Genomic DNA, 16,590 nt, shown 5'->3' with positions numbered 1-16,590 from the left:
CCACCAGTCTGTGCTTGTTTCCCGAGCCCAGAATCGGCGTTCCACAGCATGAACCTGCCCCATTAGCACCATGATGCATGCATTGTCAGGGCCCATGCTTTCAGAGAAATCTGTGTCCATGTCCTGATCACTCACGGGACCGCGCTGACGTCGCCTCCTCGCCCGGTATCGCGTTGCCATGTTCTGGTGCTGTATATACTGCTGAATAATGCGTGTGGTGGTTAATGTGCTCCTAATTGCCAAAGTGAGCTGAGCGGGCTACATGCTTGCCTTGGTATGGCGTCCGCACAGAAAAAAGGCGCGGAACGATTGTCTGCCGTTGCTCTGACGGAGGGAGGGGCGACTGACGACACAGCTTACAGGGTTGGCTTCAGGGAGCTAAAATCAACAAAGGGGGTGCCTGTACATCAAGGAGTATTTCAGGCAGGACTGCACGGAGGGTTCCAATAAGAAATGGTGCACCTAAGTTATCGTTGTTATTGGAACAAGGAGGTTAGCCTGGCCTCTGATTGATACATGGCTAGATTTACCTCGCTGCACCTTCTCTGTGAGTGACTGCAGTGTGACCTAGAGGAATGAGTCCCCTAGACAGGGGAGGAGGCAAATGAGTACAAAACAAATCTGGTCTATTTCTTGTTTTGACCCACTCCATCTATCTTTTACATCTTTGGCTGGCAGCAGACGGTGCAGAAGGACTGCATGCCATCCACATCTCATGGCTGCTCGGCAGAAGATGGTACAGTACGACTGCTAGCCATCCCCATCTCTTGCCTGCCTGGCAGAAGATGGTGCAATACGACTGCTAGCAATCCTCATCTCTTGCCTGCCTGGCAGAAGATGGTACAGTACGACTGCTAGCAGTCCGTATCGCCTGCCCGCTCACCATAAGACGGTTCAATAGGACTGACTGCAGGACTAAAGAGAATGACCTGGTCAAGTCACTCCAAATTTAGTCCCTGCGCCCATGTCTGCCCAGGCGCTCCCAGCCGACGCGGCCAGGAGCACCTCGGACACGATGAGGACGACTACCAGTCGTATTGCACCGTCTGCTGCCAGAAGGCAAGGGGTTGCTGCTACTGTGCAGCAAAGCCGTACCGCGTCTGCCAGCACCCAGGAGACATAGGGTGACGGTTACCTGAGCGGGCTCCATGCTTGCTGTGGTATGGCGTCTGCACAGGTAACTCAGGAAAAAAGGCGCGAAATGATTGTCTGCCCTTGCTTTCACGGAGGGAGGGAGGGAACGGGGGCCTGACAACACGTACCCAGAACCACCCGCGACAATGTTTTAGCCCCATCAGAGTGCTCCATTGTGCCTGCTCTGGACAGCACTCTCAGATGCCCGATTGTTTGCCATTGCTCTGACGCTGGGAGGGGCGCTTACAGGGTTGGCTTCAGGGAGCTAAAATCAACAAAGGGGGTGGCTTTACATCAAGGAGTATTTCAGGCAGGACTTCACGGAGGGTTCCAATAAGAAATGGTGCACCTAAGTTATTGTCCTTATTGGAGCAAGAAGGTTAGCCTGGCCTCTGATTGATACATGGCTAGATTTACCTCGCTGCACCTTCTCTGTAAGTGACTGCAGTGTGATCTAGAAGAATGAGTCCCCTAGACAGGGGAGGGGGGGAAGCAAATGAGTACAAAACAAATCTGGTCTATTTCTTGTTTTGACCCACTCCATCTATCTTTTACATCTTTGGCTGGCAGACGACGGTGCAGAAGGACTGCATGCCATCCACATCTCATGGCTGCTCGGCAGAAGATGGTACAGTACGACTGCTAGCAGTCCGTATCGCCTGCCCGCTCACCATAAGACGGTTCAATAGGACTGACTGCAGGACTAAAGAGAATGACCTGGTCAAGTCACTCCAAATTTAGTCCCTGTGCCCATGTCTGCCCAGGCGCTCCTGATCGACCTCACAGAGGCGACCAGGAGCACCTCAGACATGACGATGACGGCTACCAGTCGTACTGTACCGTCTGCTGCCACAAGGCAAGGGGTTGCTGCTACTGTGTAGCAATGCCGTACCGCGTCTGCCAGCACCCAGGAGACATAGGGTGACGGTTACCTGAGCGGGCTCCATGCTTGCCATGGTATGGCGTCTGCACAGGTAACTCAGGAAAAAAGGCGCGAAATGATTGTCTGCCCTTGCTTTCACGGGGGGAGGGAGGGAACGGGGGGCTGACGATATGTACCCAGAACCACCCGTGACAATGTTTTAGCCCCATCAGGCATTGGGATCTCAACCCAGAATTCCAATGGGCAGCGGAGACTGCGGGAACTGTGGGATAGCTACCCACAGTGCAACGCTCCGGAAGTCGACGCTTGCCTCGGTACTGTGGAAGCGCTCCGCCGAGTTAATGCACTTAATGCACTTAGAGCATTTTCTGTGGGGGGACACACACTCAAATTTATAAAACCGATTTCTAAAAAACCGACTTCTATAAATTCGACCTTATTCCGTAGTGTAGACATACCCTGAGAATCTACCTTCCTTCTGTGCAGTAGCTCTGCAATAGGTAGAAACCCTAAGGCTTCACCCATACAATACCCTTAATGACTCTCTGGGTGTGGTTACTGCTTGACATCTTTAGCTCTTTCCAGAGGGAGTTTATCAATATGCTTCAATAATCCCCAATGTGCAAGGCAGCACTGTTTGTCATATGATCTTTCAATTTAAAATCTTTTTTTCCCCAAGTTCTTCAGTTTAGCAGTTGAGTGGTATAGGTATTCAGTCACTGAATACAATCATGGTCATTAGCAGTTACATGTCTACTTTGCACACTATAAAAATTTATCTCAATTTTAGTTTTTCAAGCATTTTGTATTTACTTGCAGCTTTATTTATTAGTTAGTTAAAAATTGTTTCAGGTGGGAAATGACCAAAATGTCCCCTTAAACTCAAATGAGGCATGCAACTACCTTATCGCGAATGCAGAAGTGCAGCATAGAGAAACTACAAGTATCACAGCAACCTCCACTTGGATTTAGATTAAATGTATGTGAGGACCTATGTTTTCTAAGGGCGGCATGTGTGTGCTCAAGATCAGGGTGACTACCATCTGCTTCATTCTATCCAAATTTGATGTAGTCCTCGAGCTCCTGGCCAACTGCCAAAGTTACCCCCAGCTGAGAAAAGTTTCTATGCCTCTGGTTTAAGCAAACACATCATTATTAATTATTGTACAAGATTCTGTGATGTCTTATGATAAGCTAATCACTGTATTAAATAGCTATTATTATGAATAACTTCTGAAAATGTAAAATAACCCAAGTTTAATTCAAAAAAGAAATATATAAAACACTCCTTATACCCTATTTGACCCAGACATGAAGGATAATACAAGTATTATCCTTTGCAGTCTCACCCAATTTAAAAAAAAACAAAAACCCTACAATCACTCTTTGCACCCTTCTCCTCCCTTTTAAACTCTGGTCTCATTTTGTTGACCATAATCATAACAACTTCTCACTAACTGAAAAGGAAGGCTCTGAAACCGATGCAAAAGTTTATCTGCAAATTGCTCAGTAGTGGATGCTCAGAGTGCATGGCTGTTATTTTTAGATCCAACTATGACTGTTCTGCAATGCATTTTATATAAATTTCATACCTATTGGGCTCCATGGAGAAGTGACTGTATTATGTTTGTACCTTAAAACATCAACAGAGCAAATTATTTCTTACAATCATTTAAACAGTAAATACTGTTCAATATTTGCTTCTTTTGTGTTCCACTTACCCACAATAGAAGAGCACAACACAGGCATAAGCCAAGACTCCTTGTACTTTTATTGAGCTTGTTACGACTCTGATGAGCTGTTTTAAAAATAAAAGTTAAACAGTTCAGGCACATAGATTAATAATTAATACAATATTTAAAGAGGGCATTTACATCGAGTCAAGTTTGTGACAAAAATGAGAACATTTATACTAAGAAGAATTAACTTTGTAATGGTCTGTATTCCTCTTGATATTGTTAATTATTCAAGAATTGTCTGAATAAATATTACATGAGTATCTGCTATTACTTGACTATGCAATAGAGTTGTAATTCTAGTACGGCTGTCGATTAATCATAGATAAGTTATGCAATTAACTAAAAAAAATTAATCGTGATTAATCGCAGTTTTAATAGCACTGAAACAAGAGAATACCAATTAAATATTGCTGGATGTCTTTCTACATTTTCATATATATTGTATTCTATGTTGTAATTGAAATCAAAGTGTATATTATTTTTGATTACAAATATTTGCAATGTAAAAATGAAACAAAAGAAATAGTATTTTTCAATTCACCTCGTACAAGTACTTTAGTGCAATCTTTGTCGCGAAAGCGCAACTTAGAAATGTAGATTTTTTGTTATATAACTGCACTCAAAAACAAAACTGTGCGATTAATCATGTAATTAATCGCCTGACAGCCCAAAATTCTAGTAATAACTCTACAGTCTGTTGCTATATAAATGATTTATATCAAGTTCAGCATTATGACTTCATTGCAGAATCAAGAAAGAAATGATGGGCTGGAAGAGGATACTAGTTATTAATACAAACATCTGAGGAAACTACCCAATATGTATGTGTGGAAATCACATTAAAGATATTGATGTAGTGAACCAGAATTGTAATGCATCACTCTGCACTAAAGAAAACTTGAGACTGAGCTGTTTTGTGGACTCAGCATGTTATGGAATCTGTCTGCTTGCAAAGTTTGAACATTAAGAAATCACAAGTTTGTTTTCAGTGTAGCACTTAAGGCCCCAATTCAGGAAAACACTTAAGTCTGTGCTTAATACCATCCTTGTTAAGGATAGCATTTCAGCACATGCTGAACTTTAGACATGTACTTAAGTCCCAGCTTGAATAGGGATGCAATCCATAATGGAAGTCTAAGTAGATAACTGTAGCTATGACCATCGTAAATGTTGGTCCCTGCTGAACTTAGCTAGACAAAGTTATCAATAACATTTTTGCTTGATCCCTGCAGGACAGTATTGCAACAAAATGTATTGCAACAATTTTACATCACTAATCACTCTACCAGTAACATTATGGGACTTTGCTGGTAGAGTTGGTGCTTCTGTCCAATGCCATTATGACTAAGGGCTCATCTACACAGAGAAATTGACCATAACAATGATTGCAGAATATAGTATTCCAGAATAGCTCCCTTTGTAGACACTAGTTCAGAATAAAAGTCACTTTATTTCAGAAGAATTTATGTGCTCAGAAACAACAAAATGCACTAATTATTCCAAAATAAAGTGACTAACTCTGGAATAGCATGCCGACATGGGGGGGGGGACACAGGGAGCTAATCCAGAACAGTTTATACCACAATAGTCACCTCCCCTGTGCAGACAAGCCCTAAGCCACTGAACATACCAGTGCAGGGAAGGGCATGATAAGAAAACACTGAAGGTGTTTTATAAAAATTTTCCTACCAAGAGCCTTAAAAACCTGCACTACTGTCAGCTTCCTGGCAGCCAGCTGCTTTTGCTATTCTGACTGAACAATCAGGATACTTGCCAAAAGGAATAAATGTTCAATCACTATGGCGGTAGCCTGTTCCACTATAGCAGCCCAAGTCATTATAAATTCCATAGTAGTAATCTGCATTTAACCCTCTATGCTGGGAGGATAAACACTAACACATATATCAAGTGGTATAGATTTCCTTATGTTGAGTGTTAAGTCAGACGTGTAGCGTCATTTAGATGTGTTAAAATATAAAGAAGTGCTCATTTCACATTCACATAATTTTTACAACAGAATGAGCTGTGCAGCCTAACAACTATACATACATTAGACCTCTCCACAGAAGTAACAATCAAGCCCTCTAACCCTTAGCTCACTTCCTTCCCACGTGACTGGGGGTGGGGTGGGGAGGAAGGGAGTTCCAGAATGTCCAAAAGATAAAGAAACTAAGCCCTTTTTGGACCAAGGAGGGGAATGAATTCTGAAGCTGAGGGACCCTCATGCAGAACAATCTTGTAGTTAAGGCACTGAACTTGAATTTAAGAGATGTAGGTTCAACTCCTGGCTCTGCCACAGACTTCCTATGTGACTTTAGGCAAGTCACTTAATCTCCATGCCTCATTCTCATATATAAAAAGAAGATTATGTTTCCCTACCTCACATACGGTTGTGAGGATCAATTAATTGTTTGTGACCCACTCAGATATTAGGGTGATTGTGGCCATATAACCAAAATAGACAGCTCCCTCTCAGTTATATGAAGAAAACTCCATCAAAAATGTGTAAGTTGATCTCAACTGTGGCAGCAATGGAGAGAGAAACAGAGAGCATTTCTCAGGTAATCAGGTTCCTAACCCATTTACAGGTTAAAACCCAACACCATGAACGCTACCAGGAAACTTAGCAGCAGCCTGTATAAATCCTGGGGCATTTATGCTCCTGGCATGAAGTTATATCTAATAATTATTCACTTTATTCTACTCCAGCATCAGATTCTATGTGGCCTTAAAATAGAGCACCAAAAATAATACAGTCTCCTGGTGGCAAAGACATGGGTCCTCATCTATTTCACACTGAATTTCTTCAGAGAAAAAGCATTTTTCTATGACCTTGAATTAAGCTTTTATCCCTAAGCAGAATTCTTACTAACCACTGAGAGATTTTTGGTCTGAAAAATGAAAATACATGACTTACTAAAACAGCCAATGGGAGAGGAATAAAACCCATTCTCCTGGAAACAGAATCGCTGTAATCTGTGTATGCCTGAAATAAATAAATAAATAAATTGGAATTTGTGGCCTCTCTCCCCTATTTTACTTGGTGCACATTCTAGGAAGGTAGCAATCACTACTAGCATATATATTACATTGATACAGAAGCAACTATTTAAATCTGGTAAACGACTGCTTTCACAGAGATCTACATAGATATGCAAATGTAGTTATCTGTTTATGTGTGAATACAATTAACACTAACATGACTGTTAAAATTAGCCACAGAGCTCTAAATCAAGAGCATTTAGGAAATTATACCTCAAATCATGCCAAAGAATTTCAAAAGTGCACTACTGCCACTTCACTTAGAGATATTTTTGTTATCAGTTCAGTTTTGATCCCTAAATATAATATGCAAAAATCCACACTGCAAAAAAAGAAGTGATTATCCAAAGCACCATAGTAGCAATTTAAATGGTCATTCCAACTTCCTCTGTAATTAGGCTCAAGATAACACCTCCCCTTACCCCTTTTTAAAAAAACAATTAAAGGCTTTGTTCTCATTGGTACTATAAAAGTGGTCTACTTTGCCTGAGAATTCTCATGTGGTACTGAAAATTCTTTGATGCTGAAGAACAGTTATATCATATAAGCACTCATATTCCTCAAGCCATCATCACAAAAAGAAATATAAAATATATGACTTTTCAGAATCATCTGGTTTATTCCTAAAATTAGTAATATGAAGATTCCATTAGTATTCCAGGTAATTTAGCCCCTCTTGTCCATGGCTAGGTACGAAAGATTTTAGCTTATGTTTCTTCATTCATAAGCTTGATAAAGGAAGATTGCTTACCAGTAATCTCAGTTCTCCGAATGTACTGCCTCTGCAGATCCATGATGTAGGAGTAACAAGCATGGCATGAGGGATTTGCATAGACAATTCATATGGTAGTAGGAAAATTACCAATGAATGTTGTACAGAACTATAGTAGATCACCAAACTATGCTAAGATTAAATGGGAAGGAAGAGTAGATCTATTTTATGAAAGGCTGCAGGTAGTTCAAAATTACTTCAGGAAAACCCTGTTAAGCTTGTTTAGCCAGTTTACTTCAAAACATATCACACACCGTATATACTCATTCATAAGCGAAATTTTTTTAGTAAAAACGGGAAGCATCAGAGAAGGGGGTCGGCTTATGAACGGGTATAGAGAAGGAGAGGTGTGACACAGCCCCTCCCCCCAAAAGAGGGGGCGAGGAGAGGCAGCACAGTCAGCAGAGCCAGAAGGGAAGAGGCAGGGCCAGAGTCACTCCCCTTCTGGCCACGCCTCCAAAGCAGCTGCAGCTCCAGAGCTGGCAGGCTGCGGCCACGTCTCCTGGCCCTGCCTGCCAGATCACGCTGCGGCTGTGCCGTCGGAGCAGGCTGCGGCCATGGCAAGACATCTTCCCTTGGCCCACACCAGCTAAGGTGGAAAGGGATGGGATGGGATGGGGAGATTGGGGGGCTCCCAGGCTAGGGGTGGGGTCATGTCGGGGGTGGTCACAGGGGTTACTCCCCTGACCCCCAGCTTCTCCCCTCCCCAAAATTTCCCCAACAGTTGCTGTCCCGGTCTGTCAGGGTAAGCAGCTGGCGGGCAGGGACACTTAGTTTACTTAGATTTACCTCGGACGCTCGAGGTAAACAAACTGTCTCGGCCTGCCAGCAGCTTATCCTGACGGCCTGGGAGCCAAAGTTTGCTGACCCCTGAATTGTAGCATCGGCTTATGAATGGGTCATACAAATTTTCCATTTTTACTTATCCATCTTGGGGGGTTCGGCTTATAAACGAACCGGCTTATGATCGAGTATATATAGTCATTAAAATTGCAATTAGGGTAACTATAATAAGGCTTTTGTTGTGACTTTATCAATGAACCTGTGCTAGCATAGTTTGCTCTTAAAAATCAAAGGCAATTTACTGCAAGAAACTTGAAGAACTGAACAGAAGTTGTGTGACTAGATCATGGTGCAATATTAATTTCATTTTGTACATGCACAATAGCAGGATATAATTTCAGTATTATAGAAGAGAATATTTTCTGAATATCTGTTGGCACTGACATTTGCTGTACTGAAAACAATGACATCAGTTAATAAAAACATGCCCTTTTTATTTTCACACTTACATTTTTCTGTCGACTGCTAACAAGGTCAAATGCCAGGCTGGCTCTGTACTCACTGTAGACCTGGAAAAAAAAATCCAGCACATTGGATGTGTGATTAATTTACATGAGATCACAATTTACAGCAGCAACAGAATTTCATTGATAAAATATTTATCAGAAAAAAAAAAGAGTTTTATAAGGCTTGTGCAGGAACTGAAGCACTCAATCTTGCTCTTTCATGGAGGTACATACTGCTGTATAATTAAGGACAACTATCGTATATACATGAGCAAACAGAAGCCAATTTTCTAAAATATACAACTTTTCATGATACAATCAGATTACAGAATTAAAATGCACACTTACAGTATATACATTTACTTTTGGATTTTAGATTCACCAGTACAGTATTAACTGTGTTAAGCCAACTGGCCACATATATTTTGTGAGGATGATTAATGTGGCTACTAAAACCTAAGTGGGATATCTGGAAGAGGATTTAGGAATGAGGAACTGCATGTTCTCGCCAAATTCCAAATAGGAAGTTATATTGGCTTGGATGCAAAAAGGGAGCTAAGTTCAGCAGGACAGAGATCTGTTGCGTTCTGGATAAATAATTAGTGTCTCTTTTGGGCCACAGAGAAACAGACAGGGAAAACAAGCATGAAAAGGACTCTATAGGTTGGGGCTTAGAGCACTCACTCAGGATGTGGAAGATCTGGAATCTAGCCCCCTGAACTGATGCATTTTTAAAATATATATATATATTCATAGTGGAACAGCTTCAACAAGAGAGACTGAGGGAGCCCCCCCACATCAGAATATCCTATAATCCAATGGTAGAGTACTCCCCTGAGAGGTGGCAGATCTCTGTTTAAATCCCTTCCCTCCCCAGGTGGAGGGGGGGTACTTACACCAGGGATCCCCCACATGCCAGGTGACTACCCTAACCACTGGGTCAAAAGTTATGAGGGAGGTTTTCCTCTTCTCCTATTCCCCATCCTGGTCTATTTTGTGTTAACTCACCTCAGAGGCTAGTCCAGCAGGCGAGCTAAGAAGGCACCCACTAGATTGGGCCCCAAATGCCTATCTTCTCCTGGCTTGTGAATCACTCTGGGGCTTAGGTGAGAGAAAAATGTCCAGACACCCAGACTGGGGCTGCAGTGTCCAAGTTCAGAGGCAGAAACATAGATATATAGTGAACTTTTACAGCAAAAATTTAGGTGCCAGTTAACTTAAGGCACCTACAGGGTTCAGTGGGAGTTTTGTACATTACAGAGGTCCTGAAACTGGGACTTATGCATCTAACTCCTTTTGTGCATCCAGCCATTCTGCCTATCCAAACGTCCTCAACAATGTCAATTATATACTTCATTTTCTTGCGTTAGGTGTTGTGATGCATTGCTGCATCCTGCTTAACGATCGTGCCTTGCACCTTGTGGTGACTGCATTTCAGTGATGGAATTATTTTTGTGCATATATATTGTGACAAAGTTCCTGCTCTACCTTGGTGGGTCTTGCACTTATTGGCGGATTTGCTCACCTTGGAGCTTCACGGCAGCCCTCAGCTTGGCCATTTTTCTGAATTCACAGTCCAGGTCGATGACTCCTGTGTCTGACCAGGAGTTGGGAGGATTTGGGGGGAACCCGGGCCTGCCCTCTACTCCGGGTTCCAGCCCAGGGTCCTGTGGAATGCAGCTGTCTAGAGTGCCTCCTGGAACAGCTGTGCAACAGCTACAACTCCCTGGGCTACTTCCCCATGGCCTCCTCCCAACACCTTCTTTATCCTCATCATAGGACCTTCCTTCTGGTGTCTGATAATGCTTGTACTCCTCAGTCCTCCAACAGTCCGTGTTCTCGCTCTCAGCTCCTAGTGCCTCTTGCTCACAGCTCCTCACATGCACACCACAAACTGAAGTGAGCTCCTTTTTTAAAACCCAGGTGCCCTGATTAGCCTGCCTTAATTGATTCTAGCAGCTTAATGGTCTTAATGGTCTCCAGAAGGTTCCTGATTGTTCTGGAACCTTCCCTGTTACCTTACCCAGGGAAAAGAGATCTACTTAGCCTGGGGCTAATATATCTGCCTTCTATTACTCTCCTATATCCATCTGGCCCGATCCTGTCACAATATGCACCCAGTTTTGGGGGTCTCTTTATGAAAGACACTATGTAAAATGTCAGGTATTGGTTACCTAATAAATTCTTGTAAATGATTAGCAGCATCACAAAGTAATATAAGACAATCTCTATGGTCTTAATATTGTTCATTTAAATTGCAGATCTTTTTGAGTTAAGACCAATAGCACAAAGTAAAAAGGATGTACTGTAGTTTGAAGGTACTATGATTTTTACATTTAGTTAATAGTTTAAATTAGAAGCTGCATGAAAGCATTAGACTCAAGTGAAACAAATAACTGACTTGTAATCATATGCTGACTTAGTGATCCCATAAAATGTTATATTAGGCAGCTGGGAAGGAAAACAGAAAAGCTACTTAGACAATATTTTCAGATACTAAGGAAAATGTAGCTATTTTAAGGATAAAGGGGCTGACCGCCTGCTTCTCCAGTAAACTTCAATTAGCACTGCATGTGCTCAGCACTTCTGAAAATTAGGCGCAATGGCTATAAATCTTTAGAATCTACATGTAATATGGTAAAGGAGTGTATTAAATAATAAACCTTGCAGGACAGTCTATAACTGATTCAGCATACTGAAACATGTATTTCTGGCTAGCATTTCATTATTCCTGTTTTCTGTACTCTTTATGTGAAAGTAGGGCATGCATAAATGCCTCTGGCATAAGGGAGCTTATTAAGTGCATCTATTAAACTTGTTTCTACACTACTACTGTAGTTACTTTAGGAAGATGCTGAAAGTAATAGCACTTCCAAGTTTTGACCTCGTTTCCTGAAAAGGGGATTTAGACAGTGAGAAGAAAATGCTAATACATCTTCTCTCAAATTTACAAAGAGCATTTGAGTCCACATGTCAGTTTTTAAGTGCTTGTCTACACTTTAAATGATACAGCAACCAACTGCACTGCTGCAGAGGTGCTGCTGTAGTGCTTCAGTGTAGACACTACCTACACTGACGGGAAGGGTTCTCTCGGGAGAATAGGGAATCCACCTCCCCAAGAGGCAGTAGGCTAGGTGGACAGAAGAGAAGGTTACTCACCTTGTGCAGTAACAGAGGTACTTCAAGATGGTTGTCCCTGTGGGTGCTCCACTTTAGGTGTCTTAACACCTTGCACTTGTAATCAGAGATTTGAGGTAACAGTGCCTGGTTGAGCCGCACACTTGCCGTAGCCGACTCACGCTGGTCTGAGCGGTTACACAGTGGTGTGCAGCAAACCATCCCCCTGTTCCTTCTCTACCTCAGAGAATCAGCCTAAAACGCCGAAGTAGAGGGGAGGAGAAAGGGTAGCGGAGCACCCACAGGAACAACCATCTCGAAGAACATCAGTTATTGCACAAGGTGAGTAACCTCCTCCACTTCGAGGAGTGTTCCTGTGGGTGCTCCACTTTAGTGGTCCTAGGATTACTTTATATTAAAAGAATGTTGTATAAGGTGGGTGTACCATTAAGGCACCTAATTCTCCTTCCCGTCTTGTGTATGTGATGGCAATGAGGAAAGCCACCTTCATGGATAAGTGCAATAAAGAGCAAGTTGGAAGGGGTTCAAACGGTTTTCCCATGAGTCCACGTAGAACAAGGTTGAGGTCCCACATGGGTTTGGGTTTCTTAGTGTGCGGTAAGTGTTTTCAATGCCTTTAAGGAAGCATTTAATCATCAGGTGAGCAAATATAGTGACCGCATCCATCTTATTATGGAAGGAGGTAATAACAGCTAAGTGTACTCTGATAGAGCTTATGAATAGCCCTGACTTTTTAAGTCCTAGTATATAGTTGAGAATCCTCGGTAGGGGGGACAACTGTGGTAAGAGCTGTTTGTCTTGGCACCATGTGCAGAATCGTTTCCACTTATGGATATATGTTTTTCTTGTATTGAAGCCTCCGACTGTTCAGTAATATATGTTTTACTTCCTCAGAACAGGCTTTCTCGAACCCAGTCAGCCATGGAGTAACCAGCACTTGGGGTGGAGTACTGCGAGGTTGGGGTGACAGATGTGTCCCGCATCTTGTGATTGGTGGTGAGGTACTAAGGGAAAGGTTTGAGGTGGTTTCACTGTCATCTGATGCAGCTATGGCAACCATGTTTGTCTGGGCCATGTGGGTGCAATGAGAATGACCCTGGACTCGCCCTGCCTGATCGTGTGAATGACTCGGCTTAGAAGTACAGTTGGAGGAAATGCATATATCCGTGGCACCTCCCACTTTATGAGGAGAGCGTTGTCTAGGCAGTAGAGTCCCAATCCTGCTCTGGAACAATATTTTGGGAATTTGGCATTCTAAGCTGCTGCAAATCGAGATATGGTGGGGAACACCCATAGTTTGAATATGGATTTGAGAATTCGGGGATCCATCTCCCACTCGTGGGTTTGTGAAAAATCCCTGCTTAGTAGATCCACTGTTGTATTCTGACATCCTGGCAGATAGGATGCCAATATCTCTATGTTGTTGGTGATGCACCAGTTCCAAAGGTGTATTGCTTCTGTACACGGAGTATGACTGTGCTCCCCCTTGGCGGTTTACATCAAACATGCATGCTATATTGTCCATGAGGATCTTGATGGCATTGTTCTTGATTAGAGGGAGAAAGAAAGCATGCATTTCAGACTGCCCTTAGCTCCAGTAAGTTTATGTGCAGGTTGGACGCCGCTGGAGACCAGCTGCCTTGGATTGTATTGTTGAGTAGATGTGCCCGCAACCTATTAGGAAAGCATCTGTCATGACTGAAATGGTTGGAGTTCTTTGTTGGAAAGGGACTCCCTGAGCAGACGTTCTTTGGTTATATCCGCCATGTTAATGAGTCTTTTACTCTGCATGGCATTGTGAGGCATCTATTGAGAGCGTATCTGTATGGTATATATACTGTTCGAAGCCAGGCCTGGAAACATCTCATGTGGAGTCTGGCATGTTTTACAACAACACTGTTGCTGACATATGCCCCAAATTATAAGCATGTTCTGGCAGATGTTTGTGGGCTGTCCATCATCATTGAAATTAGGTTGACTAGAGTGAGGAAGCGTTGTTGGGGTAACATTGCTGTTGCTGTGAGACAATCAAGGTAGGCTCCTATGAATTCTTACTTTTGGACAGGAACCAGCGTGGACTTTTGTACATTTATTTGCAACCCTAGGTCTATGAACAGGGTTATCATGCTCTGTGTGGCGTTCATTGCTTCTTGCTGCTTTGGTGCCCTTATAAGGCAATCGTCTAAGTATGGAAATATCATCACTCCTTGTCTGCGGAGGTGAACTGCAATGACAGCAAGAATATTGGGAAAAAACCCTTGGGGCAGTGGAAAGGCTGAAGGGTAGTACTCTGTATTGGAAATGCTGTTTCCCTTGGGTGAATCTCAGGAATCTTCTGTGTGACGGGCGGATTGAAATATGAAAATAAGTGTTGTGAAGGTTAAGGGCCAAGAGCCAATCTCCCTTTTCTAATGCCGGAATTATTGTGGTTAGAGCCAACATTTTGAAACGTCTGTTCTCACAAATTTGTTGAGTTTTCGTAAATCCAGGATGGGTCTCCACCCACCAGTCTTTTTCCGAGTTTGAAAATAATGTGTATAAAAACCTCTCCCTTTGTGTTGCACTGGTATGGGTTCCATGGCACCTAATTGTATGAGGTGGTTTATTTCCTGTTGTAACAGGTGCTCGTAAGAGGGGTCCCTGAAGAGGGACAGGGAAGGGGGGTGGGTAGGTGGGATAGAAGTAAAGGGGATGGAGTAGCCCTTCTGGATAATCTCTAAAACCCGTTTGTTTGTTGTGATGGTGTTCCAGACTGGGTAGTATGGTGACAGGAGGTCTCTGAATGGATGGGGGACTGTTTCTGATTCCGGAGTCCCAAGATCTCAAGCCCTCAACCACACCTTCAAAATGACTGTCTAGAGGTGGATGGTTGAGACGCCGAAGGCTGATCTTGGTTCTGCCAACGTCTATGCTGTCTTTGTGGCTGAGTGTATGGGGTAGCCCGGAATCTCTGGTTGTAAAACCTGCCTTATTTTTGTTCGCAGGTACGTAGGTGCCCAGGGTTTTTAAGGTTGCCCTGGAGTCCTTTAAGGTCTGTAAGGACACATCAGTTTTGTCAGCTAATAGTTTTTGACCCTCGAAGGGTAAGTCTTCAACTTAAGGTGCCTGGACCTTCCTTGGGAATCCAGAAAGATGGAGCCAGGATGCACGGCACATGATCACGGATGTGGCGATGGATCATGCTGCCGTGTCTGCAGGGTTAAGGGAGTCCTGTAGGGCTATCCTGGTGATGAGACACCCCTTGGAAATGTTTACCTTATATTTTTCTTTTTTTGTCATCTGGCAAATTTTCAATTGAATTCTGACATTTTGGAGAACAGATTGTGTGTATATTTAGCCAGCAGGGCCACATAGTTAGCTATGCAGAACCGAAGTGTAGCTGATGAATAGGCTTTCCACCCAAAAAGGTCTAGTCTTTTCCATTCCTGATTGTATTGGGTCGTTCGGGACTGGTGTTGTTTCCCCTTTTGATTGACTGCCTTCACTACTAAGGAGTTTGGAGTGGGGTGTGTAAATAAAAATTCAGCTCCTTTTGTTGGCACATATTTTTTGTCAGATCTCTTACATGAGGTGGTGCAGGAGCGGGAGTCTGCCAGATGATTTTCACAGGCTCCATAATAGCATCATTTATCGGCAAGGCTCTCTTTGCCAATGGGGATGCCTGGAGTATGTCCATGAGCTTATGTTGGGCTTCTGGTAGCTGTGCCAACAGAATGTGTAGGGATTAAGCAACCCTTTTGAAGAGGTCCTGAAAAGATTTGAAATCATCCCCCATAGTAGGGGGTGGTGGCATTTGGTTTCATCTGGTGACTATGATGAGAGGTAAGCAGGCAGTGAAGTGTCATGTGAGGCTATGTCCTCAGGTTCCTCGGGTCTTCCTCCTGTGTTTCTGAGGGTGCCGGGACAGCTGGTGAAGGGGACCGGGCTATTCTGGACCTAGGCGGGCTAGGGGGCCTACAGTTTTGGTTGCCCATGGATTCCAGTATGACCAGTTAGGTGGGAATGGTATGGGGGGCAGTGCCCATGGGTGACTATATCATCCTCATATATCCACATGTAGTGGGGGATGAGATGGTCCTGGCTTGGGTGAGGAGCGGCGAGGAGTGTATAATACTGCATCATCCTCTTCTTCCTCATCAGTGGAGATAGGAAGGCCTGATCTGCAGGGAGTAGTCAGCTGGATTGGTACTGATCTGGATGGTATAAGATATTCAGGCATTGAGGCCACTATCAGGTCCGCATGCCTCAGGAATTGCTGTGGTACCGTGAGGTTCGGTGCCGTAGATGGCATGGTGAACGGCCCAGGAGCATGATTTGAAACTGCCAGTGCCGAGGATTTATAGCTGTGCAGCACAGGTACAGCAGGTGGCGCCACTGTACCGCTTGGGCAGAGATCTCTGTGGATGCAGAGTTGGAAGGTTTCACTTTAGCGTGTGAACCTCCATTAGAGCTTGCCCACGTAGTGTCTTTAGCTTGTGGGGAACTCTCGATGCCAGATATTCCCAGTGCTGCGTGGTCCGGCGCTCTCAGTGCTGTCGGTACTGGGGCAGATTTTTCAGTTGGAGATCGTTTTCTTTTGGGCAACTCTTGGTC

General features: G+C 43.6%; 1 protein-coding gene across 6 annotated transcripts in view; it reads right to left on the bottom strand.

The window, feature by feature from the left end:
- The window catches only part of TAPT1 (transmembrane anterior posterior transformation 1), a 107,242-nt gene that overhangs the window by 20,013 nt on the left and 70,639 nt on the right, over positions 1 to 16,590 (bottom strand). For all 6 annotated transcript variants that reach the window (XM_048848808.2, XM_075128019.1, XM_048848809.2 and 3 more), the window contains 3 exons: positions 8,863 to 8,922; positions 6,674 to 6,742; positions 3,739 to 3,815 (listed from right to left, as the gene is read on the bottom strand). In XM_048848808.2, the coding sequence (XP_048704765.1) occupies positions 3,739 to 3,815; positions 6,674 to 6,742; positions 8,863 to 8,922 (206 nt within the window). The remainder of the gene's footprint in view (positions 1 to 3,738; positions 3,816 to 6,673; positions 6,743 to 8,862; positions 8,923 to 16,590) is intronic.

The sequence above is a fragment of the Caretta caretta genome, chromosome 4, assembly GCF_965140235.1.
Source record: "Caretta caretta isolate rCarCar2 chromosome 4, rCarCar1.hap1, whole genome shotgun sequence".
NCBI lineage: Eukaryota > Metazoa > Chordata > Testudines > Cheloniidae > Caretta > Caretta caretta.
The sequence above is the reverse complement of the archived record's forward strand: the minus strand, read 5'-3'. Positions and strand labels throughout refer to the sequence as shown.